This window comes from Umbelopsis ramanniana, assembly GCF_025399195.1.
Source record: "Umbelopsis ramanniana AG unplaced genomic scaffold K450scaffold_11, whole genome shotgun sequence".
NCBI classification, from domain to species: Eukaryota; Fungi; Mucoromycota; class Umbelopsidomycetes; order Umbelopsidales; family Umbelopsidaceae; genus Umbelopsis; species Umbelopsis ramanniana.
The window spans coordinates 287,516-314,938 of NW_026252097.1; the positions used below are offsets into that span (position 1 = coordinate 287,516).

Genomic DNA, 27,423 nt, shown 5'->3' on the forward strand with positions numbered 1-27,423 from the left:
AAAGAGAGCAAGTTGAAAGGCTACTTGGCGAGATTGATAGCAGGTCCGAAAGGGTATGGCCAAGTGATAAGCCTGATGTTGTAGTAATGGCTATTACGGAAAGCGAACAATCTCCTCGCCATGACAGAAAAAGTCTTAGCCCAGGAGATCTGAAACACTAATTGTGCTCATTGATATGTTTCTAAAGCATGAAAACGGGTCTTAATGCATATTGCGGAAACAAGCCACCTAGTGATCGTATTCTATTACAATGCCATTCATAAGTGATCAGAAATATCGTATGAAATGCCATATACTCTGTACCACTCTAGAGGAAATGAATGTACATTATTCATTATGCGATGCAGGGTGCCATCACAGAGAACAACACGTTTGCATCGCTCGCCTAGCATCGAAGCACTGCGAGGTCAGAGAATGGACTATCATTATGTGGCAAGATCATTCTTTCTTCCTGACAAGACGCTGATAAATATACCATTGGCCACATTATACTAACAAACAGCATATACCTTGCAACAATCGTAAGTTATCATGGAGTATTAGGGCCCATAGATGGACGTACAGTGGTTGAAACCCTTCCGTGACAAAAACAATTCTCGCAGGTATATCCAACACCACACGAGATTGTAGCAGAAGGCAAAATTGCATCAAAACTTCAAACATCGACTTTCCAGCCCGAATTCGTGATTTCTGACCCTTCTTACTGTTTTGAACAGCCCTTTCGTTGGATCAGTATTATGCAATAATAATTGGGCATAACTATGTCAATTCAAAAATTCAATTCAATTCAATTCAATTCAAATCAAATCAAATCAAATCAATTCAAAGTCAAAGTCAAGTGGCTTTGAGCTTGAAACAGCGAGCTAGATCACGATCACAACACATTGATTACAAATATGCCAGGATAACCGACCCAGAATTGCTATGAAAAAAGTCAGCCGTAGTAAATTTTTCTGGAATTCCATTATGCAACTGGCCAATTCCTACACTGCACAGGTCGGAGGTCGTTCTGTGTTTGCCTCGCCTCAGACAGCTAGACTCTCTACCATGTAAAGATCTGCAAACTTTGACATGATATATTTTACTAGTGATTAGATTCTTCTTCCATCATCTTGTAATGTTTAAATTATGCTTGGTAAATAAACATAAACATACGAAAGCTACCGTTTCTAAGCCTGGTTGAATAATGCAAACAGCCACAATTAAGAATTCAAGAACAGAAGGTTGTTGATGTATGCCTTTCACTTTGTAATCAACGACATAACTAGCAATATGGCAGAATCAACAAAATTGCCGCCATATTCTGGCACTCGGCCACAACAACCTTCAGATCATTCATATAATCAATTTTCGCCAAAGCGATCTACAGTATTTTAAAGTTGTCAATATCAACATATAGGAGAGATGGTGTCATCAGGCTTGGAGAAAACAGGAGGCAGAATCAGAAAGGAGGCTTTACCTACCTAATGTCAGCCACCTTGCCCTGGAACTGTTTGTCAGCCAAGTTTGATCCCTGGCCAATTAAATCGTATTACCCAAGACTGAGACGTGCAGATAAAGATAACCGCTTTCTACAAACGTAATGACCACCGTCGTCAAATCATGTTACATAACATCGTATTGGATGATTGAAGATCATTTGAAGTACCACCACAAAGGACTGTCCGTATGCATATGTAGAAAATGTCGCTAAGACGCAATGTTTTGATCACATAGCCATTAAAGTGACACATACAAACTCAATGCAGGTAATGCAATCTCAGTCAATTGTTAAATTTTTTATGTTGCGAAGCAAAAGTTTATATAAAAGCCCTGCTCGACATTTTTTCATATTCATCATTGAAAAAACCTTTTTGAATGTCAAGCACGTACGATTTTATTATTGTAGGAGGTACTGTATCCCTGTCTCTGTTTATTTATCAATCAGTGGAGTAATTCTGGCTCTTTTAGGTGGAACTGCTGGATGCTTGATCGCAAACCGCCTTGTTTCCTCCAAGAAAAACCCTTCGGTGCTTATTATTGAAACGGGTGACCATGGAGACGTGGAACATAGGGTACCATACGCCAGATATCTCAACGTCTTTACTCGTCCGGACCTTGATTATGGATACCTGACGGCACCACAAGTTCCACTGGATAACAAAGTGCTGCCCTATGCAAGAGGAAAGGGAATGGGTGGAAGTTCTATGATTAATTTCATGGTATACACTCGTGGTGCCGCTGGTGACTATGACGAGTGGGCCAAATTAGTTGGAAGTGATGATTGGGCTTGGGATGCTGCTCTGAAGAGATTTCATAAGGTTTGTTGCTTCAAATTCAAATACATTGTTAGATCGAATATTAAAGCATCTTGTGCGCTTTTAGGTTGAAAACTATACAGACAACAATGGAGCAGAGTATAAAAACTACGCTGAACTTGGAGATGAGTACAACGAAAGTACCGGCACTCTCGGTGTTTCGGTTCAATTTGAAGAGGAAACAGCTGCATTGTTAGACGCTGCATATGAGCTAGGTTGGAAAAAGAATTTGGATCTTAATAGTGGAAACCCCATTGGTGTCGGAGCCTCAGCTTCAACCGTATACGAGGGAATGCGTTGCACCAGTTCTTCAGCGCATATTCAGCCAGATAAGCAAAATTTGACCATCCTGGTAAAATCTCAAGCCACGAAGATATTATTTGAAGGTACAAAGGCCGTTGGTGTTGAGGTCAACGGTAACACCTCCGTGTATGCTTCCAAAGAAGTTATTTTGAGCTCTGGGTCGTTCGACACTCCCAAATTGTTGTTGCTATCTGGTGTGGGTCCCGCAAAGGAGTTAGAAGCTCTTGGCATCCATGTCATCAAAGATCTTCCTGGTATCGGCAAAAATATGCAAGACCATTGTGGTGTATTCGTTACTGATCTAGTGGACATTGCCATGTCGTCGCGTGCTCCATTCATTCACGCGGAGGACCAGTACGAAGATGCTCGCAAACAATGGGACAAAGACCGCACAGGGCCTTTATCTACTCACTATAGAGCATTGTGCATTGCTTTCTTAAAACAGGAACACCTCCACGATACTCCAGAGTTTCAATCTTTGAGTGAACAATCAAAGTCCTATTTACACAGGCCAACTATTCCCACAGTTGAAGTTGCTTTCAACGGACCAACCTTCCCGCCTGGTCACGTCTATGGAGAAGACAGTACTTGCTTCTGCGCAGGAGTTATGTTGATGCACCCGGAATCTAGAGGATCAGTCACCTTGAAATCGTCCAATCCTTCTGACCCACCGGTTATCGACCCCAACTATATGGACCATCCATTTGATAGACTCGCTTTGATTGATGGCGTTCGAGAGGCAAAGAGACTAATCAGGGAAACCTCCTTGAACAAACACTGGATCAAGCCTATTTTATCACCAGAAGACGATACCGATGAGGCTATTTGGAAATACATCAAGGGTTTAATTATGTCTATCTGGCATGCTAGTAGCACTGTATCCATGGGAAAAGCTGACGATCCCATGGCCTGTGTCGATGCAGATATGAAACTGCGTGGATTGCAAAATCTTAGGGCTGCAGATATGAGTGTCTGTCCACTTGTGATCACTGGACATACTCAGGCTGTAGCCTATCAGATAGGCCAGGCAGCAGCAGAGAAGATCATAGATGAACATGACTTAAATGCTTAAATGATCATTTTAGCCATCTCTTGCCGATATAATAATAATGTTACATGTTTGAAATATAAAGTCTCGTTTACAAATGCAATATTTTCTACCTTCCCACTTCTTCCCAACTAGTAATGATGCTAACGCAGAAGTAGAAGGCAGGTGAACCCATCATCAGTTGAGATTTTTATCAACACTTCGCAAAAGTCTCAAAGCGCGAAACTGCCTATACCAGAATGGGTTCCTTCAATATAGAGTTTATGGACGAACGACCACCGACGGTAATATTTCGAGGATTGAAGGCTTCCTCTCCTTACTTAGTAGAAGCTGGAATCAAGATTCACCTCAATTTATAGATTACGACAAACGACAAAAGTTATTGTAATAAAGATATTTCTGATTTTGAATTATGAGATACTACATAGCATTGGTTTAATATCTCAAAAGAAGTGTATATTTGCCTTCAACATGATCCGTCCCTGTGTCTCCGCTCTAACATAAGGTACTCGCATTTCTTTCAATTTGAAAGTTATTGAGACTTTGAGAAGCGTCAATGGTAGTTTGGCCGTTGTCCTAGTCCTACGTAGTCGAAAGGGAGGGTGTAGTAAAATTGAGCGCACCGTTAATACTAAGATCGCCGCCGTGAAAGTCAGATGTAAGAAAAGCCAGCGCAAGGTTGCATGAGCGGGAAGATCTTTCACCATCAACATGTCAGATTTCGAACCAGAATCTTCCATGTTCAAAGATTGCTTGTCAATACTACCGTACTAAGATGTGTTTCTGAGTTGAACATAGCTAGACCGCTATGCTGTTACTAGGTATCCAAGATCAGTTTCAAAGTATACAACGCACTGGAAATAGCAAACACCGATTTTTTTATTACAAGTGTGGGGATTGTGACTTGATACTTTTTATACATTGCTAGTGTTACTGCTCGGTATCTGCTGCTGCTGTTGAGTCATGGCAGCCTTCTTTTTAAGAAGTACATTCAGGCGATTTTTGATAGATTCAACAACTGCAAGTATAAAGAATTAGCACCCAGGTCTGACGACTGATTGACTCAAGATTCCTTTTTCCCTATGCACACTATCCATGTACTTACACTTGTTAATGATTCTACGATCATCTTCCTCCATAACCTGTTCTTCGTCCTCAAGAATAGCTTCGAGCATATAGATACCAATTTTATAATCTCGCTCACAACCAGCGATATTCTCTCCTACCAGCTCGTTGACAGCAGCGGCTCGACTCTGCAATTACCAGGTCAGTCAGAGACGGTCCAGATGTACAGTGTAAATAAAATGCTGGAACTTACCATCTCTAATGCACGATCATACAGTAGCTTTTCTACGCAAGCGTTGACTGCATTTTCATCTTCGCACTTGTTCTTGGCATAAGATGCTCGATCAAGGCATTCGTTGAATCGCTCACGCATCCATTGAACGGCTATAGGAAGAAAATTAAATCGCAAGGTTAAATATTGACTATTGAGTACGATAACAGTACACCCTCCACTTACCAGAATTCAATCGCACAGGTGCAACCCTCGGTTGCCCTTGTTGTGGCTCTGTCGCACTAACACGAGCCCAATAATCTTTAGCAATCTTCATACCAGATTCTAGGAGAGCCAGAGCCTTTATATACAAAACCATTGCTTCTTCGGCTAGCACGGGAACTTGCAATGGCTCGGGATGTGGAGAAGTATCGTTGTATTCTTGGATTTGTACAAATTTACTGTCGGCAAATTGGGCCACGGCGTGAGCTTTACAGGCAGCATCTTCAATCTGCTTGATAATTGCATCTTCTTCCGGATTACTACCGCCTGTGCCAAAGGCCACGCCACCGGTGGTAGGCTGATTCCAATTGGGTGGAGAATTGCCAGTACCAAACAGACGAACCGATGCCATGGAGAGAGCACGAGCCAGAGCCGATCCACCACTGCTGCCTGTGCTGCTGTTGCGTTCACGAGGGATGGCAAATGGAGGAGTCGTGCCAGTATACGAGCGAAGAGAGTTGGGCGGTGATGTGGAAAAGTGTTCATAGGCTCTAGGAAGACTGGATTGCTGGGGAGAAGGCGTCCTTTGGCTAATCGATGCCGGTCGCGCAAGAGGACTTGATGATAGTCGATGTACCTTGTTACGAGAAACCACACGTCCATTACGATCAGGTTCATCGAATGTACGAGGGGAAGCATCCAGTTCTGTTAGCGGAAAAGAAAAAGGTTAGCATGAGGAATAATAACCAAACGAATACATTACATCGCATTCATATCTTTTCAGTATTCCTCAAAAAGATATGGTTCAATCGTCCACCATGTTACCTACCATCAGCAAATTGGTTGTTCTCAATAGTCTTGCGATCCAGCACAACGTACTCATCAAGAACATCCGACTCAGCATTCCCATCTCGCCTAAGCCGTTGTTGACTAGTAGCATTAGGAGGGTAGCGTTCCTTGTTTTGTTGCAAATCATCAAAATTGGATTCAATACGTGGAGAATAGCTTTGTCGACGACTGCTTTGTCGAGACTGAGGATCGTTTTCACTATGAATGACATTGACGGGTTGACTGTGCATTCGGCCCTCTTGAGCTACTAATTTCAAACCAACATTGTCGTTGGACGCCCTGCGTCTCGCAGTTGTCAAGGTATCGACAACAGGAGCGCTATTGAGCTGTTGATAACGATCTTGTTCGACGTAATACGGTTTTGCATTTAGAGGAGTGGTTTGCACGGTAGCAAAAGGAGGAACTTCATCTTCTCGATGTGCGTTGCTGATTTGAAGAGGTGTGATGGTAGGTCGTTCCAAGGAGGAAGACTTTGGTCGTCGTTGGTCATTCAAGGCACTAGCAGCTTGAAGTGACAAAGATGATTGGGGTATACTGTCTCTTCCTTGGGTAATTGCAGGGTGCATAAAAAATTCTTCAAACGAGATACGCTCGACTGGGTTCTTTTTCAATAAATGCCGTATGAGGTCCTTCAACTCATCACTGATAATGGGTCCGGTAGGCGAAGATTCATGTTTTCCATCTCCCAAGGAACTTGGTCGGGAATGGGATGCCCGCTCGTCGGGGAACACTATCCGGTCATCGTTTTCTTCAATGATTTTCAAAAGCTCGACATGGTTGGATGCGCGAAAAGGTGGCCTTCCTGTAATCATTTCAAACACAACTGCTCCCACGCTCCATAAGTCAGCTTTGGCGTCATACTTTTTGTATGAGAGAATTTCTGGGCCCATATACAAGGGTGAACCACATAGAGTATCGGCAAGACTGCTTGAAGGTAAAATGCGAGCAAATCCAAAGTCAGCCACTTTCAAGCGGGGTAAATTTGAGAATCCGATAGCGTCTTCATTGTCTGGCGTGTCACTAACAGGAACCAATAGTAAGTTCTGATAAGCGGTGGGAAAGAAGATAGGTTAATGAGGTGGAAAGACAATGGCTTAGCCAAGTGTTGGCTGACTGGTGGTAAAAAAAATACCTGTGGTTTAATGTCTCTGTGGACGAGATTCTGTGAACGAAGAAACTCCAGCGCGGATGCTAAAAAAAAGGTACCAAACGTCCCATTAATTAGAGATCGTTGCATTATTTGTTGTTCAAGGACAAACATAACATACCCAATTGCTTCAGAAAATGGCGAACAACATCCTCGCTCAAGCCCCCTGCAGGACCACGCGATATGTGCTTGCTCTTTTTTCGTTTGATATACTGTGAGAGATCTCCCATTGAGCAGTACTCCATGATGAGATGTATATGGGTATCCGTTTTCTACAACGTGTTAAAATCATAATTTAATAATATAGAACATGGAGGAGTAGTGTCGGGCATATATATTTACCTGGATATCAATCAGGCCTACAATGTGATCATGCCTTATCGCTTTCAAGATTGATATCTCGGATTCCAAATTCTCAAATAACTTCCTGGTGAGTTTCTGCTTGAGGACGGATTTTATAGCAACGGGACGCCGATTTGTCTAGTGGAAGTTAGCAATAAGAGGATTAATATGGAGATTGAATGGGGCGCCGATGGAGTTCCAGGCTGAGGCACACGCAGAACTCCGGTCTGCCTACGAATACATACCTTGTGTACAGCCTTGAAGACGGTGGCAAATGAGCCTTGGCCAATCTTTGAGCTGACAACGTAGTCACCTACGACGGCAGAAGTTGGGTTTGTTGCTACGGCTGTGGTTGAATTAGGTTGTTTGTCACTAGTGTAATTGGTGGTCGGTATTGGCGAGTTTGCGTTAGCCATGATGTGTAAATATAAACAGTATTGAATGAGAGGTGCAGGTAATTAATAACAGTCAGGTATATAAGATGGAGGATAAAGTGAAGTTGCCGCAGCTACACTTTTGAAAGGAGGGGATTGCACTCAAGTGTCTTTCTTAGCAAACAGGACAAAACGGGAGTCACAAGACCACAGTTAAGCACGTGTCCACCAGCCAACCCGTCATGGGGATTCTAGCTTGCCCACCACCAAGCCCTCATCTGCCGGCCCACCCTTTCAACCTATGAACAACGTCGCTTGAACCGTGATTCAGTCTATTGGCTATATTAATAAGCTACCAATCCGTTTATTCAAGCTATCGCAAAGGCGTAAAGAGCAAGGCGATATGGATCGTGGTGTCATATGGCACTATGAAACGCACCCAATGGACCTATCCATGCGCTAAACCACTGGCTCAGCACAAGGAGAGAGATGATAATAATTGCGCGTTAGTAATATCGAAATTTTGACTTTGTAGTAAGCATAATAATAAATTTGCAGAGTATTTCGAGTGTCACTTTGTAATTTTATCCGTGTATGCTTGGCGCTTGCTTTAGCACCCTGCAACTATGGTTGTCGGTTCTATCAATCCCGTGTTTAGAGTAGTAGATGTCAATCTACAGTACGTTTTATGACCGCCATGCAGTTTTGATCGAGACATGCTTTCTATCATGTCGGGCCTCGAAGTCGCAAACTGGCGTCTACTTCCTGTATTTCATGCTCAATTAGATGACCATTGTTGTTATCGACGCTGTAGTTTGGCCAAGGTCGGTGCCTGATAGCCTTGCTTGACCGTACTTTTGGAGTTTCTCGCCGCAATGATATCATTTCTGTACGTAGCATAAGCTCGATCTTCTTATCATTCCGAGAACATGTGCGGCGTCTGGCTTTTACTTGCTGGACCCCTGATGCTGATCATACTTCTTTTTTGGATATGGTTACATTTAGTTGCGTTGGACTCAGTACTGGGCGAAATCCGTAATGCAGTCGTTCACATCTTAATTCCACACTACCATGGTGAATATCCGTCCTTCTTATCAAAGCCCTTATTTCTTCAAGTCATTAGGGCTACTTTCTTTTTACGAAACTGAAAGTCGCGGTACTTAAATACTACCCCTTTTCATACGAGGCTCTCTTGTGTCAATGGTCGTGTGCTGAAGATAGCCACATGCAACTAATGTTCTATTCCCTTGTTCAGTACTATTGCTGATAGAACTTTGAATATGGGTTAGTTATGAGGGTAGGTAACTATGCTGATGTGTTTGAGTGATTTGGAAACAAAAGAATGACAGATCGCCATTCTGAATTGCCAGCTCGTGCTACGGTCTTTCGCGGGTTTCAAAGCTTCACCAAATGCCAATGTCAAGTACATGAAAAATACTCCCTCCAGAGCATACGCCATATCTTCAATGCGTATTGTCTCTCGAACGCGCATTAGCCAGGATTTTCGTTGCATATCCTAATCAATGGTTCGGATGAAGATGCAGTGTACAAAGATCGTGGCGTCGCTTTTTGGCCTATCTCGTCAATGAGGAAAGCTTCACTTCCTTTGTAAATCCGTACAGAATAACAGCTGTTGCCCCTTCTTATAGAACACCAACCTCTCGTACACCGATCTTTGAATTCAGTATTGGAATCCAACACAACAGCGGCACAGTTAGCGTACCATTTGTACATAGATCGTATGACTTCGTCAAGTCCCGATAAATTTGATGTGTCGATGCAAATAGTATCCGTCCATACATACCGTATATATTTCCTTTGTAAGGTGTTTTTTGATAACGTATGTCAGTCAGTCATCAAAATAAAAGCGAGCGTTGATTCAGTCCCAGTGCAGTTCGCTCTAAGGGCTCAAGCATGATGACAAGCATAAAAGGGAAAGGGAACGTGTAAGGCGAAAATGTAATTTGATGCTGATATCATATGATATCTGCGGTCATCCAAGCAACAATGAAGCTGGAGTGTACCTGTAGCAACAAGACCTCCGATATCACTTTAAACAGAAAGTTGTTTCGGGGGCCAAATCACCACCATCTACTCGCTCTTTAAAAGCTGGGCTTGACCAAAGAGAAAGTAGCAACTAACCTTGCAACTATATTTTCCAATTTCGAGCTATTGTCCTCAAGAACCGCAGCAGACCTGTAACTGGCCCTGCATGAATGCGCGTCTCGAGAAGTGAATGAACGAGAGGAGTTCAAATTTTCTGCCCTCAGCTCTGAACGCTATGTTAAAACAGTCTCAGACATGAGGCAATATGCCCAGAGACATCGGTTTAAGTGGATGTCCTTTGCGACAAGAGGTAGCAGATGACCGGCAACCGCTTGCTAGAAAAGACTGGTCACGTGAAAACGTTTTTGGAAGAAAACTATGAAGAGAGAAGGTAATGCGGAGGCTGAAGGGTCGAGAAAATGGCGATTTTATTCGTAAAAGAGCTCATTGTCACGATAGTTTCTTGCCACAAAGGGTGAGTCGGTCTCCCGGTAGTGGCCTTTGGCGGCTCCCTATATTCCTTGGTTGAAGCTCAGACTCCGAGTCAGAATACTCGCCACACGGCGAGAATCGAACCCGGGACCGAACAACAGCCTCAGAATATGGAAGTCGCTAAGACCACTGGACCAGAAGACCATACTCAAAATATAGAGAAAATGACATGATCATGACCATCACTTTTACGAACAAAATCGCCATTTCCTCGACCCCTGGACACACCACAGACTCCATTTGACTCTCATATTATACCCCTCCCTTCTCTGCATAATTCAATAGTACTAGATATTTTCTACAGCTTCGAGGGGATGAGGAACCAGAGATATAGACAGCTCACAGCTTGAAAGAAAGTTGGTGTAACAGAGTGGCAGTGCGCACAGACCTTGTGTATCAAGAGTGTGGGGTAGGTCAGAGCTGTTTTCGAGCTAAGGAGCGTGTTTAGTAAGCTTTGAGGGCTTTTATTCGTTCAGAGCGGTCTATTTATGTGCTTTTAAGTGTTTAAACGTGCAACAGTAGCGTGTATGCACTCTAATAGTCATAGTTGTTGAGAACACTGACAGTACAGCTTGGACAAAGGAATCAGGGGTAAAGGGGAAGCTTGAAACACGGCTTGTTACTTTATTCAAGGCATAGCAAAGGGAAAGCATTTATATAGTTGTTGATCACCCTAGTACGCTTGAGTAGACACGTTTTTTTTAAGTAAGGTACAAGACCTTCTGTGATTCACTGATGTGCAAATGCAGATTGCCATTGACAGCTGAGATTGCGTCCTACTGGCGGGAGTTTATCGTAATGACTCATAAAATGAAATGCGATTCTGCAAAGTGGTCAGTGATAAACTTACTTCTAGAGATGCCCTTCTTCAGTAGCTTTGAGAAGTATGGTGTGTTGGCTTGTCCTTGTTGAAAACGATGCATCGTCTCATGTTGCAGTAGCAGACGTACTAAAGAGCACAAGACGCGATTTGACCATGGCTCAATTTAATTAGTAAAATTTGTATTGGCCTTTTACTTTCCGCATAAGCAGCATTGCTGGGCCAAGAGATAAGCTACCTGTAAGAACAGCTTTCCCACAGCTAAAGCGTTATTCAATTGACATCAATAAGCTCATTAAGTGACGTGGAATGTTGTTGTTACCGTCCGGATACTGCAGAAAACGCAATGTCAAGCTTATTCTCTGAGCGTTCACCTTTGGCAAATGGTCACTACAACACTGCTTAAGTTATTACCAAGACTTATAAACAATCATGTTTAGTGGAAAATGCACACTGACTTGCATGCAATAACATGCTGTCTGAGTATTTAACAATACACGTTGAGTTTAGTCAATCCATGTCCTCTATATGATAACCAGCTTCAATCGCACGAACAGTGAAGAGAATATTGTGGGCTATCAATTAATTTATCCACCGTATGCGTAAACTAGAGACTTCCTCTTCATCATATGTAATTTCATGCCCCTAAAGCTCATAATAGCAATCCTACATCGAAAGGGCGATCCTTCTACTAATAACTTCTATGAAGCAGCAGTCTCTTTGATATTTTCATCCAATAATTAAAGCAATTCAAGAGGTATAGGGAACAAGCACTAAAAATGCAATCTCTTCTGTATGGAGCGCAACAGTAACGCTATTTCTCTACATTTTGATGGGTACCCAAGCTTCATAACAATAATAGCTCCCCAATTTTATAATGTCCTCTGGCGTTTTCGACTGAAGAGATGAAACTGTTCCGAATATAGCTATGTTGTTTCTTATCATAGTAGCAGAGCTTCATTGGGTTTCCTTCGCCAGTCTGTAAATCTTGATCATGCCATTGTATTGAATTGAGAGATTTGATTTCGCGCACATTGGCAACCTCATGGAAAGCAATGCTTGATGCTCTGGGCTTTCCAAAACTGTGATTAGGTCTTCTCATTCTAAGGATCTACCTGTCACAAATATTACTTGCTGCCAAAGTGTCAATTTTCGTGTACCTTGCTTACGTTTGATACTTGGACAGTTTCGGCACAAACGGATACCAAAGGGACTGATCACTATAGGTGATAAAGCTGTTGTACAATCTATCATCGAATAGACGGTTTGACCCATAGGCAAAACTTTGACATTTTTGGTAAGTATCGAAGTAAGCATGGCTGCCATCCCTTGATGCTGTCCCGATCAAGTTAACAAGTTGTTCCCTTCTTGCAATAGCCTGATACCACGACCAAGAGGCGCTACTTATTACAGGTATGGAAGCTTCCTTTATTATGTTCAATTCTTTACAACAGGTAGCTACTCTATATCGTTTCGCCGCATATATCTGGATTATTTGCCTTGCTTTTCAAGGAAATCTTTGCGAATCTTCTTGGCAAATTCGACATTGGCGATTGCACGCTGTCGAGAATCCTCTGCACGTCGTGTAAGCCATTCATTACGCTTCTTCATGAACTCCTCCATTCTCTCTTCCTGTTTCTTGTGCATTTCTTGCTGTTGCTCATTGAGCTTGCTTACAGTGGGCTTGAACAACCCGTCGGTTGGCATGGTGGGCTTACGAGGAATACGTTGTTCGACTGGCAAGATCTTAAACTTGGGAGTGGGCAAGGTCTGGTACCAGTAGGCGGTGGAGGCCCAGTCCTCAGTGAGATGGTTGCCATGGCCATGTTCGAGGGTAACCTTAATTTTCTTGGAGAAGCGAACAGGGTCGGCCAAATGCCAGCGGTAGCTTACTTGGTATCCAGGAACGTCTTCTTCGTGAATAATAGTACCGGCGAATGCGAAAGCATTCTTCTGCATACCCCAACCTTGCGAGAAGTAATCCTCACCACCAGTACCATGGAGACTTGGTGGCCATACATCATCATCAATGAAGATCATATCGTCACCTTCACCCCACCAAGTTTCTTGGAAATGAGCGACAGAATGATTGCATCCAATGTAGTTACCAGCACCCTCCGTCTCAAGAATAACGTAGTTTTCTTTACCATCCAAGTTGGGTACTTGTGTTTCCAAACTGTTGACTTGAAGATCAGGTCCCCATCCCTCAGTGGTGTTCTCTCGGTGCCAGTAGGCGTGGAAGTAGAGAGTGTCCTTGGGAAGAGGCTCAGCGTAAAGCTCATAGTCGATGTAGTAGTACTGCATGTAAGCAACATCGTTTTGATTTTCAACCTCGATCCTAGCACGCTTGTTGAAAGGCATAGACAAGTAGCAGTTGAAGGCGGCACCACCACCATACTTGAGTCGTTCGGAATCCTTGACAGAGACGGTGAAAGGAAGAGAGTCAAAGTTGGCTGCCATGGAGTGACCGACACAGAAGAAGTCACCAAGGGGAGCAATAACACTAGGGGTTTCCTGGTCATCCCAGTACATGCGAATAATGACCTTGCGGTAGTAGTCAGGATCATTGACTTCCCAGTTCAAGCCAAGGGCATTGTGAACCTCCATCATGGCTACACCAGCTTTTGTTGGATCAATTAAACCGGGTCCACGAACACGTCGGCAGGTCTGGACGAACCACAAATGAGTGATGGCACCTGGTCCCTCCAAATCAGCTAGGACAGCAGTTTCACCAGGCATAACAACAAAGGCATCTTCGTTATGGCCAGATTGGTCCCAGCTGGAGATTCTAGCAGTTCTTGCGTTTGACTTTTGGGTAGCGTTGGTCAGGAGACTTTGTCCGAGCTTGGAGGCCATTTTGAACGATTCAAGTTAGGGATTGATTGAGATGTAGGTGAAAACAATGTCTGAAAGCTCCATACTTATAGCAAAGCAATTGACGCTCAGCTGAACTTTACAAAGCTTGAGAACAAACCTTTACAACATGATAGATTATTATCTCGGCAGATTCTCAAAGCATAATACGGAATGCTTTGGTACGGAACAGTACTATAAATCATTTAGGTAAGCGTTGTATAAGGAATGAGCTGAAGGTAAATGATGATGGCAGATTACCGTAGTGTGGCTGAAACGCCTCTCAAAATAAGCTGGTACCCCACAGTTGAACTGGTACCCGACAGCTCAGACTGGTACCCTGCATATGATCGTAACACCAGATCGTATGCATCCCAACCTTACTTGCGATGCATGGAATTTATGCCGATCGTTATGTGACATTGTTACAATCAAGGTGACCCGCAAACTACAGAACACTTTAGGATTTCTCCTCAAGTTTCATCCATGAATGTTTATTAGTAAAGACGTTTAGATTTTCTTGAAAATAAACTGGCACAGCAGGCGCAACATGGTTCATTTCCAGAAGGAATATTACTCTCCACCCACCTTTTTAGATTCATAACTTTGACTTGTCTTTCCAAAAACGTTCAAGTGTGTGAACTTTGTAACAAAGCCAAAATGCCACATATGGTCAGATGGAAGATGACAGACAACTCTACTGTATTCCGTTTATTCTCGCTCGTTTCGTGGAACGCTCGGCCGGATACAAAGGACCTAAACAAGTAAATAGATGCTGAGAAGTTTGTTGAAATATAGAATTTATTGGATACACTGTTATTCACAAGCTACTTTACTCAATTTACACTAAGTTTAGTTGTTCCATCTGCCAAATAGTCGTGCTTTCAAACACCGCACTTCCTAATTCACCAGCAGCCATCAAGCTGATACCCAAAGCATCCGCATCGTCAACGTAAACCGTGGTGGATAAAGCAAATCTGTCGTTGGCAAAGACTTCCACAACAAAATCGTCGCAGAAAATGGAAAGCTTAAGCTTCTCTTGCGATTTAACGCCGTTGTTGTCCATCTGGAAGAGTGTATGCGGCCCTTTTTCCTGGCACTTGCTGATAGCATCGTCATTGTTGGAGTACGCTCTGTTGACGGCAATTTCCTCCTCCAAGGGATCGAATAGAATGCTAGAGAAAACGCTTTTTTCCTTGTTCTGGCGGAAAACCACTCCAACGCTTTTACATCCTGCTTTCACCTCAATGATCGATTCCATCACCCATCTCTTAGAGCGCACGGAAGTCTCGTACAACGCAAAGTCAGCCGCTGGTAGCGCTAGATTGTCAACGTTATATATAGGTCTGCCACGAACAAGGTCGTACTCCCTTAGAGGTCGGATGCCAAGAGTGTGTAGGGTGTTGGTGCCATGTTCATTAGGAATAAGCTGGATTGTGGGTAGTTGGTCCAAAGGGGTTCGCAAAGTTCCAACGACATTAGGGATGGTGACCAAGAATAATTCTCGCAAGATTCCCATACAGCCATTGAAGCCGCGCGTCTCAAGATGACGGACTGGGATGTCTTCCTCCGGTACCCAGCCCCAAACAACCCGGCGATTGTGTACTGGATCATGAAATGAGTTGGCAGCATAGTAAACGCCATGATCAAGGATTCCGCCGTATTTGTACTGGAGTTGTACATTGTCACCGGTTTTAACCAGATCGCCCGACATCCAAAGTCCCCAGCGGGCTGTCCGTTCTTGAAGACCTTCCGGTAACACCATGTTCACCAAATGATCGCGCTGTGCACCGCCTTCAGCCCCCAAAATGAGAAACTCTTGGGATGTAGTACCGTCCTCCAAAGTCATAAAGTTCGTGACCTCCCAATTGACTCCAAAATCACCAGACCACTTCTTAGATGGCCTAAAGTTAAGTCCTAAACTAGTCACCAAAGGTCCGAGGTAGTTCCATCTGGACAAGTCGTTGGCATCGATCTCATAAATGTAAGAGTTTGGCTCAATACCTTTGCTGCCGCCTGAGATAATGCCATAAAGGGATTCTGTAGATACCCCACAAGCCTTATCAAACGCTGCCCATTTCTGTATGTAAGGGTCTCTCCAGCCGGTCATCTCTTTGATGGATTCTGGAGGGCCTTTCAGGATGGGGTTTTCAAAGCCTTTCGTCCAAGTTTTGCCTTGGTCAGTGGAGGTGGCATAGCTGAGTGACTCTTGTCCATAGTGATATGGGATGTTGAATTTCAAAGGTAGCTTGTTCACCGAGGTGTAAAAGGCTGTGAGCTGATTTTTCTCTTGATGCATCCCACTAGGTTGGAAGCAGCCAGTGAAAACGCCTTCTCGATCATATTCAGAGGTCGGTTCAAGCGCTGGTCGGTCGCCGCCCACTCTGTCCCAGTGAACGAGATCTTTGCTGACAGAATGGCCCCAGGACATATTTCCCCACTCGATTCCTTTAGGGTTCCCTAAACACAATGTTTCTTGTCAGTAAGGTGTGACTATGCGCAGCTCAGGAAGCAGATCTCTTTACATTGGTAAAAAATATGGTATAGCTTGGTCTCTGTGTCATAACCTGGGGCACATGGGTCGTTCATCCATCCATGAGGAGGTGTAAAATGGTACCATAGAGGCACACCTGTGGACTGACCAGTACGTTCATGGCTGTTGTTGAGATGTTGATCAGGGTTGTTGGCTTCCAAAGTCATAGGTATCGTTTCTCTATCAGTTACGCCATATGAATAACATATATTTATAAAATCGTCATTCGTGCTCAGCCTGTCAACGATCTCCAGTCGGAATATCTTGTAATCTTTCAGCGTCGCACCAATGCCTGGTACCCGGCAGATTCTGGGACACAAAGACGGAGCTGTGGTGGCCAATCCTTTTTTAGTACTTAGATACTCAACCAGATTACGGTTTCCGTCACAATGAAAATTCCCATAGTTGTTTGCACATATAATAAGTTGGTTTCCCCGCAAAAAAAAAATTTACATATAAAAAACCCCACAACTCACTTTTTTTTGACCTGGCACAAAGCTTTGATGGTTACTGCACACAAGAAATCCGGGGATATTGATTATTCCGTCGTTGATCCAAATAACAAATGGAAAATCCTAAGGCATCACTGGAGATATGCCTTATGGGCTCTTTGGACAGCCATGGGTTCCATGATGCAAGGCTTTGACTACACCGTGGGTGGTCAACTATTGGCCATGCCAGCTTTCAAGCAGCAATTTGGTACGCTGGTTGACGGAGATTACATCATCAGAGCATCTATCATCTCCGCATGGTCTGTGTTAGGTTTGGGCCTTGACCTTATTACTGCTATTATCATCACCCCTATCATCGACCGTTGGGGCCGCAAGCCTTTCATTGCCGTGGCTGCTCTCATCTCCACTGGTGCTGTTATCATTCAACAATTATCTACGGAATGGAGGCTCCAATTAGTTGGTCGTGGTCTCAACGGTGTTGCCATCGGTATCATGTTCACCATTTCTCCACTCTGGATTGGAGAGACCTGTCGACCGGAACTTCGAGGATTTTTCCTTTGCTGTTTCAATTCAAGTATCGTCCTGGGACAGTTTCTAATGGTTGTCATCAGTGAAGGCTCCAGTCACATCAACGGAAAATGGAGCTACCTTACGCCTTTTGTCACAGAATATTTCTTTCCGGCATTGTACCTGGCATTTTTTATTTGGTTTCCTGAATCCCCCTATTGGCTGGTCAAGATGGGAGATAACGAGAAGGCCTTGAGATCATTGCATAGAATGTACGGTATTGATGATGATGAATTCTATCAATTCGAGCTCAAACGTCTGCAGGCGGATGTGGTGTCTTCCGATGAAACCCAAGGATCCTCTTCAAAGAACGCCACTTCCATTTGGTCGCAAACAGCCATGCTTGAGTGCTTCAAGGGCAAGAACTTGAAGCGAACGATGACTTCTATTGTCGTCACTAGTACCCAACAACTTGTTGGTGCATCCTTCGTCACAGGCTATGTCACGTACTTCTTGCAACTCATCGGCATCAGCCAGTCCTTCCTGGTCTCGGTGGTCCTCTTTGTTTTCATGCTGATGTCCACACTTGCCTCATTCCCGCTTGTAGAAATTGTTGGAAGACGAACCATGATTGTCCCTGCTGTTTTTGTCTTGGCACTTATCAATTTGCTCATTGGAATAATGGGATGCATCAGCAACACTGTAGCTGCAGGATGGGCTATCCTTGTTCTCATTTTCCTTTGGGCCATCATCTACCAGTGCTCCATTGGGGCCGTTGGTTTCGTACTTGCATCCGAAATTGCTACGTTACATCTTCGTGCTGCCACTCAAGGTCTTGTCACCGTCAGCAACTGCGTTTGGGGTCTGGTTTTCCAGTTCACCGTCCCATACATGATTAATCCGGACGCCGGCAATCTTGGAGGCAAAACAGGATTTATCTTCTTCGGATGTGCTCTTCTTGCCAGTATCGCATGCTATTTCCTCGTTCCAGAAACAAAAGGAATGTCATTCGAGATGCTGGACGACCTGTATGCCAACAATGTCAAGCCCTGGAACTTTAAAAAGGTTGCGGCTGAAAAAAGTGCGCTACGCAACGATACCGAGAGCCAGAGCAGAGGTTCCTTATGTCGTGACACTGGCCTTGGAAAGGTGGAAGTGCAAGAGATTGAGATGAAGTCTCCAAGCGTCGATGAAAAACCATCGAACTAGTATAAGTAATAACCCTCAGTCAAGAAGTGGTTTACGTGGAGAAAACCAGTCCATGCCAGTGATTTTTTGACATTCCTTGCTACAAGGCAATGTGATGGCCATGTCAATTCTTGAAATAAATGATGTACATATAACTCAAGTGTAACCTCCCTCCGTGATGCATTTGGCATCTGCTTTTGATCCAGACAACTCGTAGACGTAGGTTTCATCAATCCACTCCGAACAGATATTTAGGCACAGAATTTCAAAAATCTATCATACTGGCGCTTTTGTGACTGATATTGTTTGCATTCACCAGCACCTGAGCGAGTGGTTTGACGAATCGATAAGACTTTTGCTGACCGGCGTATCTGTGCTTTGGTCGGTGCCAAGGAACAAGCGAAATTCCATCACCCCTGCCAAAGCAAAGAGTATCTGATCAAATATGCACGAACAAATCGGCCCGAAATGCCGATCGGTGACTTTGATACAGCGCGCACTTTCATCTTGAGGGAATTTAGATATCCAACTTCCGTGGCAGTCAGCGCTGATGCGATAGCTTTATGGCGCAGAATTATGGCGCAGAATGGTTCTCGAAAGTGAAAGCAAAAATCGCATACCACCAATTATTTTTGCACAACACAGTACTGACAAGAAAGCGCTATTATTACTAATGCCAAGTAAATGTCTCGTGCTGCTGGGTTATCACATAGAATTCTGTACATGCCCTGGGCCAACGTCAAACAAACCGTCTGTCAATTTGAGGGGTGCGTCCCCCTTTGAAATGGCGTAAAAATGATTCAATTTTGCTAATACTGTAAGAGCGAAACGGTCCTGTCATGCCGATCACCGGACTGGCAAAAGGTACAGTATGTTATTAGAAAGTGACGGAGACCAGCCACGCAATAGAAGCAGCCGATCGGTCAGGAAAAGTCAGTTGAGACGCAGGGCAATAAGTGAACTATTTGCCATAGCTGTCGCTGTTGAAACATGAAGTGTTGAACTGGATTCTCTTACACATGGTTCATAAAGTCATCGGTGCATCTTGCTGCTGTTGCGTAGCCACCATGTTCGCTCACCGTCGATCGGTGAAACACGTTTTTAAAAAGTCTATTTCTCTGGCGATGGGTCGGTGATCGGTTTGTGTAAGCTCATCGGCTCTAGAATATATTGGATTTAGGTATGCGTACTGGCAGCCATTACTCCGATATGGTGTTGGTTATAGCTGGACTTAAAAGGCTCATTTATGCAAAGTAAGCATTATGGAAAAAGTTATTATTACTTTGAATGGTGGCTAGTCAATGTTTCATTTTCATTACGTGTATCACAGCAACCATTGTGGGTTTCTTTGCACAGAAATGCGTTGCAGTGATCCAGACCCTTACCAAGATTGACTGGGTTTGTTATAATTGACTTTTTGGTATCAGTTCGCTGTTTCCAGAACAATCCTCGCATGCTTGAACTACACAATGCTGTACAGGAGTCTTAAATTATCAGTTGATTCGAATGCAGTTCGCAAGGAAATAGAAACATGGGATGGTAACAAGGGTGCCTGATGGACATAGGGCACGGCTTAATGGGCAGCCTCACTGCGCCTTTCATCGGCATCTCTTAGTTGAGGGCAACGTGTACCACAAGGGACGGAAAATAGGCTTATGTGGACATAGAATTGCAAGAAGGGCGGCGGCTGTTCCGCGCACAGATGATGAAGCTATGGCTGTGAAAGACTTGGCAGTGGACGAAAATACCTGGCAATCCCTCCTTTGACTCCGCTATAAAAATCTCGTTAGTTGCAACCCCGGAACTACCCAGCAAGTCAGCCCAGCTTGATACATAAAAAGCCCTCTGCATTAAATACCCAACCTCTTTTCCACAGTTCCATCTTCTACTTCTCTTCTTCAAAAGCCAATGCGTTGGCTATCAAAGGCTATCCCTGCCTTGTCGCTTTTGGCTCTACAGGCATTAGCCCAGGACAGCACCACTACATCCAATCCAACATCTACGACCACAGTCAACCAAGCCTACACTACACTACTATCGGACTCATTGCTGTTCTATGAAGCACAGCGAAGTGGTCAGTTACCTGCTAATAACCGAGTGCCATGGTAAGTCCCTTCTATTTCCAATGAAAGGGACATAAAAAAAAAGTGTGGTAGGAGGCGATGCAGTGGAAATTGAGGGGGCACACAAATAGTAACTGGCTGATAACCCCGGTTCTGACAAAAATAAAAAAAAATCCTATTCTTACTTACCAGGCGCCACGACTCAGCCCTTCAAGATGGATCCGACAACAATGTCAACTTGACGGGAGGATACTATGATGCAGGGTAATGTAGACTGTGAATGAATACGTACGTATAACCGCACTAACCAACCTGGTTTTGCACGTGTAGTGATTACCTCAAATTCACCTTGCCAATGGCATACTCCATGTCCATTGTGAACTGGGGTGCTATAGAATATTTCCAAGGCTATCAATCGGCCAACCAAGACGGCTACCTGCGAGATATGGTCAAATGGGGAAGCGACTGGTTAATTCAAGCTCACCCTCAGCCCAATGTATTTTATGTCCAGGTGAGTGCGAGCAAAAAATTAAGCATCCATTGTTTGAAAATAAATTTGCTTACTCGTCTGACGTGACAGGTCGGCAATGGTGATGTGGATAACAATTACTGGGGCCCTGATACCAATATTCCAACACCTCGCCCTTCGTATATGGTCAACAGCACAGCTCCTGGAACCGACGTTGCAGCATTAGGAGCCGCGGCCTTTGCATCGGCTTCGTATCTTTTTAGAAACAGGTTCAACGACAGTGTGTATGCTGATACGTTGATGCAACACGGAATTTCATTGTTCGAATTCGCTGAAACGGCTCAACCTCAGCAACCTTACACCAAGTCTATTCCCGCCATTGCGGAATTTTACCAGACCAATACAGTTCAGAACCAGCTGGTGTGGGGAGCGCTCTGGCTTTATCGGGCCACGGGCAATCAGACGTATTTGACCAAGGCCAGCAATTACTTTGACCAATTCAAGCTTGGAAGTGTGGATATCACCCCCATGGATTGGAGCGATCAGTCGGGAGGCGTGTTTGTGCTTGGCAGTATGTTGGATACCACGACGGATAAATACAAGGTGGCGGCAGAAAGGTACCTGGATGCACTGACGCAAGGTCAATCCCCTTGCAGCTTTACAGGAGGTGGCTTATTATGGTGTGGGCAATCCAGCGCTTCCAATTCGCTGATTCCCGCGCAAGATACGGCTCTGCTTGCTTTATTGTATAGCCCAATCAACAGTGACAAAGGAAGCGGCTATGTCAAGTTTGCTCTAGGACAAATTAACTACATGCTTGGCAATAACCCTATGTAAGTGATTCATTTCCTATTTGGGTATTGAATACCGTGGTTGCGGATTTGGTACCTAACACTATCGACACCTAGGTTGACACCGTATGTTGTGGGTGTTCATATGAACTCACCTGCCAATCCTCATCACGCTGGTGCGTCGGGCGGTACCGATATTGGCAACATCAACACTTCCCCTCCCACTGAAGAATATGTCTTGTATGGAGCTGTGGTGGGTGGCCCGGGTCAAGACGACTTGTTTTATGATGTTCGTGACGATTGGCAGCAGTCGGAGGTGGCGCTAGACTATAACGCTCCCTTCCAAGGTCTAGTGGCGTACCAGCTTGTCACCAACGCCTCCGACCCACCGTATACCACCATCACCCAGCCCAGACCCGCCATCAAGAAACCATTCCCCAAGTGGGCCATTGCCGTCATTGTCATCATCCTCTTGCTCATCTTGGTTGCACTCGGTTTATTGTGGTGGAAGCGACGAAGAATCGCTGAATGGCGCCACCGTAGAAACCAAAAGCAAAATTGGTGAACGTCTCTCTCGTGTAACATGGGTAAAGGCACGCAGTTTTGTTATTCTGTACAACCCGTCTTTTTCTTTTGCAATGGACATTTTATTATACCAGCTTTCTTACAGCTAAAAATAAAAACACACGCCTACATAGAAACAAGGTTATTCCCATCCCGCTGTTTGCAGATTTATAGATTGTTTTATTTTCTCTGTGAGGAAAAACATTGTATGGCGATAACGATCGAACTAGTAAAGCAAACTGGGCACGCATACAGACGTGCATCAGGCTATGTACAAACAGTAAGGAAAGGAAAGAAAAAAAGATATACCAGACAGAAAGAGATAAGGAAAAAAGAAGAAGCGTCTATATTTTGTGATGTTTTTGGGTGGCCAGGTTTGGGGGGTTTTTTTGTAACGGTGTCTTTGATGATTGCTTGTATATTCAGAAACCGGAGGGGTCGGTAGGGTTGTGTCCGTTCAAAGAACCAAGAATGTGGAGCCTTCTAGGCTCTGAATTTTTTAAATTTTTTTTTTTTACTATTTACCACCCGTTGCTGCCATGGTTATTACCAACCCATTGCTGTTGCTGAGGATGATGGTTTTCATTCACAACGTTTTGAAGGGACGGCAAGCCCCATGACTTTTGGTCGTCGAGACGACCGGGGCTAGAACCAGGTGTTCCGTAGACTTGCTGTGAGGGGGGTTGTTGAGCATTTAAATAAGCAGGCTTGCCAGTGGGTGGAGGAGGAGATCTAGATTGCTTCTTTTCAGTAGGTTTATCTTCATCGCTGTGATCCAGCACGGCGCTGCAGAGCTGAGAAAGAATGTTCAACTTGTTTCCATCCTCATCCTCATCCTCGTTGGTTTCAGACCGAGGAGTAGATTGCTGGTGCTGTTGATGATGATGTTGCTGCTGCTGCTGCTGAGGGGGTCTCTGATGCTGCTGCTGCTGATGATGGTGCTGTTGTTGTTGCACATTAGGGGAAGGTGAGTGGGACATAGAGCGGGCTAGCACATCACCAGGCTGCGACGGTACCACCATTTGATAAGGCAATGAGTGGTGGTACATGGGATGTTGTCCAGGCATCATGTAGGAAACGTTGCTAGATTGCTGCTGTTGGCCCAACATGGACTGGTCCTTGGCGTAACCATAATTCTGTTGATAGGCAAAAGCATCGTATTGATTATGCTGGCCATAGGGAGGAGGAGCGCTACCATAAGCAGAGAATGGAAGAGGGGAACGCAAGGCAGGCGATCCTGAAGGAGTATCATAAAGAGAAGAAGGCTGAGGGCTGCTGTTATTGCTATCGCCCACTGAACCAGAAGCAGAGCCTTGCTCTCCCTTGACTCTTCGCTTGTAAGGGCCACGCTTAACGCCCTTCTTTCTTTCCTTGCGGACAGAATTGACGCAGGTATCGGTCAAACCAAACTTGATACAGCGTTGGCAAGGTCTGCCGTCATCGCATTTTTTGCAGGCCTTTTGGCAATTCACTGAAAAAAAAAAAAGGGGCAATTTAAGTAAGTAAAGGGATGATCGGAAAGTGAGTTGGGCGGGGGCGGGGTATGGTTCCGGTCCCGCCATTTCTACAAGATTCCAACAAACACATACCACAGGCATTCTTGACTTGCTTGCGTTTCTGACCGGGTAACTTGCCATTGACCGGGGGAAGAGTGGCAGACTGTTGTTGGCCAAGAGGGTCATGAAGGTGGGGTGGAGCTTGCTGATGATCAAACTGGTGAGACGACATCATGGGGATGGGCGGCATCATCGAAGGCGGAGGTTGGTCATGTTGCTGAGACGGAGGTTGCTGACCATAAGGATACCCAGAATAGTATTGGTGTTGAAGCGACTGCATTCTTCAGGACAGAAGGAACGGTGAGGAGGATAAAGGAAAGAAGGAAGGAATCCAAAAAAAAAAAAAAAGTGACGGCAGAGGGAAACCAAAAAAAATCTTTTTTATTTTCTTTTACCCAACCAATTCTGTTCTAAACGTTCACTATCCAATCAATTTAGATCTTCTGTTGCAACATAGATGGTTTTTTTTTTTATTATTCTTTTCAAAAGCTGAATTATCAAAAGGCATGGCTGTAAACGTGGCTTTCAATGTCCACTTGGTGGGGGGGGACACACAATCTAAATGTAATTTGGAAAGATTTTTCTGTCTAGGCACTTAAACTTGACCAATTAATGATGCCTCACATTAATTGAAGCAGTAAAATCATTTGACTTGGCTCAAACATCGTTTCAGAAAATCCAATCTTCTTTTTTTTCTCCTATAAAGAGGCCCCGAGCCGGATGATGAATTCTTTGGTCATTTAAGTCCGCTTACTCGGAGGGACCGAAGGAAATAGCCAGGGCAGCTTGACTCTCTTAATGAAACGTATGCTCATGGATGATCATTACCATGTTGGCCATAGCCTCCGTGTGGCCACGTTATGAAAAGGTGATAAATGCACGATGAATAGTGCTTACGTGAGATGAATCAATCTAAAAATACAATAGGGCAAGCTGGTGTGTGACGCGTTCATTCTTGGAGTCAACCTCCATGTTGAAGTAGGTAAGGGAGGTGAAGAAGTGGTAAAGAAGTGACCAGTATTTTTGAATACAGATGCATGGATTTTCAGCGGGAAAACGCTGTATCATTGAAAGCCCCCTAGGAAATTACAAATTGTACTCGATGGCGGGACAACACGAAGGGACGCGCCAATATCAATTCTTTTATCGGGGAAATCGCTGCTATAATTTTTTTAGTGTTTCGAATTGCGCCTTGGCAAAAAAGCTTACTACTTCCATGCATCAGGCTCTGGCCACCCCATGACTTTGCCTTATATCACGATGGGAATACAAGATCTATGGCTCAGGCAGTGAAGGTCAGGTGGGGAGCCGAATATTGGCTTGGATGATATAAATAAATAAATGTAAGTGTGAGGTGTATTTCGTCTTGTAGTTATAGCCGGTAAGAAAATGGGATAAAATATAGGTATCCAGCAGAGCAACAAAAAAAGTAACAAATAATAGTGATAAGGTGTACACTGTCAGGGACGGGGGGTATATACAATTGTAATTGTAGTAGTACATGTATGGCTGAGAAGTTGGGGTTTGGCTGGTTAGAAGAAAAAAGTTATAACGGAAATGTGGAATCTTCAACACCATACAACATTATATATGTAGGAGATGTGTATGTTATGTATCTTGTGGAAAGGAGGCCACTCATTTCTATCCCTTTTTTTCAATCAAATCCGGTCTACCAACCATCAGGTTGAGCCGTAATGCGACCTTCCCATGACTGAGCTTGTTCATCATGATCCATCCATGCATCGGGTTGCAGGACCCTGCTTAGTCTGTATTTGATGCCAAGATAGCTCAAGTAGTTTGCTCTTGGAAACACTCGAACCCGCTTAACCGATGGAAAGTGGGAATCCTCAATGTCCACAAACGTTCCTCCCAGACTCAGAGTCTGCTCTAGTCGGCCTTGGTTTTGAAAGTCAAAAGGAGCCCACTTCTCTTGTAAAAACACGAGCCACGTGAAGTAAGATCCGTTGTTAGTGGATGATGTAGCGTTGGTCGAACTAGCAGCTGAAGCAGCCGCGTTGGCGGCGGCAGTTGCAGGATCCTCCAGACGATGTAAGCCTCCTGAAGCACTGGGTTGAAGTGCTGTATCTCTGCTGCGCCGTGGTGGGCTGGCATTGAAACTTCGATTATTATAATGATAAGGCGATACGATGGAGGAGTAGGTGTCTGGGTTCATTTCAGGTTGGCGGGATGGATACAGATACATGTTGGTAAAAGACAAGAACAGCGAAAAAAGGAATGCAAATGAGAAAACGTTCGGTTGGAGAGAAAGAGAAAGAGAAAGAGGTTTTTAAGGAAACCAAAAGGAAAGAAGAGCGGGGAGAGTGGGGGTGATGATCACAAAACTTTATGCTGCCTAAATTCTTTGATAAACCATGGGATCCTCTACTACCTTTCTCTCCCAATTTTTACACAGCCGATCTCATCATTGGAGGACCTCTCATGACAAAACAGCGGTAAGTAACCACGATGGACGTGAGTGCCTCTCATGACGAAAATAGGATGAAATGACGCATATCTAGTAATTCCGTATTCCATCTGTAAAACCGCGCGTGCCAAAAAAATCCCATTTTCACTCCATGCTTTCCTACTGCCCTGTTCCAATCACTTGAAGGCATTGCAATGCATTTTAAAAAAGCAATGCTTGAAATCAGTCTGCATCTTACAAACACTGTGGGCTTAATAAAGCAATCGAGGTAACCACATTTGTGTTTGGTGCCTTGGCCCCGAGACCACTACCTTTTGTAGAACTGGAGAGATCCAACGTAAGCATGTGGATAACAAAGCGGTTCTTATTTGTGAGCATTTTGGATCTGCAGAGGTTGGGACCCCATTGCTTCGCCCTACTGACGTGACTTTCAGTGCCCTTGTCCACGGCTGGTTTAGACAGTGTCAAGACCCCGCCGCATGGAATAAAAAATCCAAATACGCAGTATAATAGCCGCTCAGCATCTCGTTCAGCTGCGAAATACCGTGATCATGTAACATGGGTCAATTCACGTTTTGCGAAGCTAAATACGGGAAATGAAAATGGGATTTTCAGCTTATGGTCCATGCCAGTAAGGTCAGGCATCCTTATTTTTGTCGACCAGGGCATTTTATTTGAAAATTATCTGTCCATTTTTCCGCGCATCCTGTGGTACGGACCTGTCGTTCCGGGCAAACCGACCGTAGTCATTCGTCTGCCCACCACCCCTCGCACTATAGCGCTCTACCTGTTCACAGCACATGAAA

The 27,423-nt window shown here is 44.3% G+C and overlaps 11 protein-coding genes across 11 annotated transcripts; 4 read left to right on the top strand and 7 right to left on the bottom strand.

The window, feature by feature from the left end:
• Positions 1-1,857: 1,857 nt before the first annotated feature.
• K450DRAFT_285409 (uncharacterized protein) lies at positions 1,858-3,672 on the top strand (the record flags this gene model as incomplete). Its single annotated transcript, XM_051593523.1, has 3 exons — positions 1,858-1,891; positions 1,951-2,300; positions 2,365-3,672. 3 exons carry the CDS (start codon positions 1,858-1,860, stop codon positions 3,670-3,672), a joined length of 1,692 nt encoding a protein of 563 aa, XP_051447144.1.
• Positions 3,673-4,063: 391 nt separating this feature from the next.
• K450DRAFT_229217 (uncharacterized protein) lies at positions 4,064-4,491 on the bottom strand. The gene has a single exon (XM_051587052.1). It carries the CDS (start codon positions 4,386-4,388, stop codon positions 4,092-4,094), a length of 297 nt encoding a protein of 98 aa, XP_051447145.1. The 5' UTR covers positions 4,389-4,491; the 3' UTR covers positions 4,064-4,091.
• A 1-nt stretch (position 4,492) lies between these two features.
• On the bottom strand, positions 4,493-8,010 carry K450DRAFT_229220 (uncharacterized protein). The gene is made up of 9 exons (XM_051587053.1): positions 7,730-8,010; positions 7,485-7,622; positions 7,264-7,414; positions 7,128-7,186; positions 5,976-7,038; positions 5,171-5,851; positions 4,967-5,097; positions 4,754-4,901; positions 4,493-4,666 (listed from the first exon to the last, which is right to left on the bottom strand). The coding sequence occupies exons 1-9, from the start codon at positions 7,898-7,900 to the stop codon at positions 4,563-4,565; spliced, it is 2,646 nt and encodes an 881-aa protein (XP_051447146.1). The 5' UTR covers positions 7,901-8,010; the 3' UTR covers positions 4,493-4,562.
• Positions 8,011-9,285: 1,275 nt separating this feature from the next.
• On the bottom strand, positions 9,286-9,620 carry K450DRAFT_229226 (uncharacterized protein). Its single transcript, XM_051587054.1, has one exon. The coding sequence runs from the start codon at positions 9,590-9,592 to the stop codon at positions 9,350-9,352; it is 243 nt and encodes an 80-aa protein (XP_051447147.1). The 5' UTR covers positions 9,593-9,620; the 3' UTR covers positions 9,286-9,349.
• Positions 9,621-10,026: 406 nt separating this feature from the next.
• On the bottom strand, positions 10,027-10,539 carry K450DRAFT_229228 (uncharacterized protein; the record flags this gene model as incomplete). Its single annotated transcript, XM_051587055.1, has 1 exon — positions 10,027-10,539. A coding segment is annotated over one exon (153 nt), but the record flags the coding sequence as incomplete, so codon positions are not given.
• Positions 10,540-12,707: 2,168 nt separating this feature from the next.
• Positions 12,708-14,072, bottom strand: K450DRAFT_278530 (uncharacterized protein; the record flags this gene model as incomplete). Its single annotated transcript, XM_051593298.1, has 1 exon — positions 12,708-14,072. One exon carries the CDS (start codon positions 14,070-14,072, stop codon positions 12,708-12,710), a length of 1,365 nt encoding a protein of 454 aa, XP_051447149.1.
• Positions 14,073-14,862: 790 nt separating this feature from the next.
• K450DRAFT_229233 (uncharacterized protein) lies at positions 14,863-16,880 on the bottom strand. Its single transcript, XM_051587056.1, has 2 exons — positions 16,595-16,880; positions 14,863-16,529 (listed from the first exon to the last, which is right to left on the bottom strand). The coding sequence occupies exons 1-2, from the start codon at positions 16,767-16,769 to the stop codon at positions 14,911-14,913; spliced, it is 1,794 nt and encodes a 597-aa protein (XP_051447150.1). The 5' UTR covers positions 16,770-16,880; the 3' UTR covers positions 14,863-14,910.
• K450DRAFT_229240 (uncharacterized protein) lies at positions 16,881-18,892 on the top strand. The gene has a single exon (XM_051587057.1). The coding sequence runs from the start codon at positions 16,992-16,994 to the stop codon at positions 18,768-18,770; it is 1,779 nt and encodes a 592-aa protein (XP_051447151.1). The 5' UTR covers positions 16,881-16,991; the 3' UTR covers positions 18,771-18,892.
• A 1,664-nt stretch (positions 18,893-20,556) lies between these two features.
• K450DRAFT_229243 (uncharacterized protein) lies at positions 20,557-22,680 on the top strand. Its single transcript, XM_051587058.1, has 5 exons — positions 20,557-20,854; positions 21,005-21,076; positions 21,143-21,317; positions 21,393-22,114; positions 22,190-22,680. The coding sequence occupies exons 1-5, from the start codon at positions 20,658-20,660 to the stop codon at positions 22,635-22,637; spliced, it is 1,614 nt and encodes a 537-aa protein (XP_051447152.1). The 5' UTR covers positions 20,557-20,657; the 3' UTR covers positions 22,638-22,680.
• Positions 22,157-23,119, top strand: K450DRAFT_229251 (uncharacterized protein). Its single transcript, XM_051587059.1, has one exon. The coding sequence runs from the start codon at positions 22,656-22,658 to the stop codon at positions 23,079-23,081; it is 426 nt and encodes a 141-aa protein (XP_051447153.1). The 5' UTR covers positions 22,157-22,655; the 3' UTR covers positions 23,082-23,119.
• Positions 23,029-24,539, bottom strand: K450DRAFT_11184 (uncharacterized protein). The gene is made up of 2 exons (XM_051583932.1): positions 24,226-24,539; positions 23,029-24,107 (listed from the first exon to the last, which is right to left on the bottom strand). Exons 1-2 carry the CDS (start codon positions 24,470-24,472, stop codon positions 23,158-23,160), a joined length of 1,197 nt encoding a protein of 398 aa, XP_051447154.1. The 5' UTR covers positions 24,473-24,539; the 3' UTR covers positions 23,029-23,157.
• Between the last annotated feature and the right edge of the window lie 2,884 nt (positions 24,540-27,423).

What these genes read in the sequence shown, in the direction of transcription:
- K450DRAFT_229233 (XM_051587056.1), bottom strand. Translation starts at nt 16,769, where the DNA reads ATGACTTTGGAAGCCAACAACCCTGATCAACATCTCAACAACAGCCAT. An exon ending in ATACCATATTTTTTACCAAT is followed by an intron (nt 16,530 to 16,594) that starts GTAAAGAGATCT and finishes CATTGTGTTTAG; the next exon opens with GGAACCCTAAAGGAATCGAG.
- K450DRAFT_229220 (XM_051587053.1), bottom strand. Translation starts at nt 7,900, where the DNA reads ATGGCTAACGCAAACTCGCCAATACCGACCACCAATTACACTAGTGAC. An exon ending in ACAGAGACATTAAACCACAG is followed by an intron (nt 7,039 to 7,127) that starts GTATTTTTTTTA and finishes ACCGCTTATCAG; the next exon opens with AACTTACTATTGGTTCCTGT. An exon ending in ACCTGTGCGATTGAATTCTG is followed by an intron (nt 5,098 to 5,170) that starts GTAAGTGGAGGG and finishes TTCTTCCTATAG; the next exon opens with CCGTTCAATGGATGCGTGAG.
- K450DRAFT_11184 (XM_051583932.1), bottom strand. Translation starts at nt 24,472, where the DNA reads ATGCAGTCGCTTCAACACCAATACTATTCTGGGTATCCTTATGGTCAG. An exon ending in GCAAGTCAAGAATGCCTGTG is followed by an intron (nt 24,108 to 24,225) that starts GTATGTGTTTGT and finishes TTTTTTTTTCAG; the next exon opens with TGAATTGCCAAAAGGCCTGC.
- K450DRAFT_229251 (XM_051587059.1), top strand. Translation starts at nt 22,656, where the DNA reads ATGGGTAAAGGCACGCAGTTTTGTTATTCTGTACAACCCGTCTTTTTC.
- K450DRAFT_229217 (XM_051587052.1), bottom strand. Translation starts at nt 4,388, where the DNA reads ATGGAAGATTCTGGTTCGAAATCTGACATGTTGATGGTGAAAGATCTT.
- K450DRAFT_229240 (XM_051587057.1), top strand. Translation starts at nt 16,992, where the DNA reads ATGAAAATTCCCATAGTTGTTTGCACATATAATAAGTTGGTTTCCCCG.
- K450DRAFT_229226 (XM_051587054.1), bottom strand. Translation starts at nt 9,592, where the DNA reads ATGTACAAATGGTACGCTAACTGTGCCGCTGTTGTGTTGGATTCCAAT.
- K450DRAFT_229243 (XM_051587058.1), top strand. Translation starts at nt 20,658, where the DNA reads ATGCGTTGGCTATCAAAGGCTATCCCTGCCTTGTCGCTTTTGGCTCTA. An exon ending in CTCAGCCCAATGTATTTTAT is followed by an intron (nt 21,318 to 21,392) that starts GTCCAGGTGAGT and finishes CTGACGTGACAG; the next exon opens with GTCGGCAATGGTGATGTGGA. An exon ending in ATGCTTGGCAATAACCCTAT is followed by an intron (nt 22,115 to 22,189) that starts GTAAGTGATTCA and finishes ATCGACACCTAG; the next exon opens with GTTGACACCGTATGTTGTGG.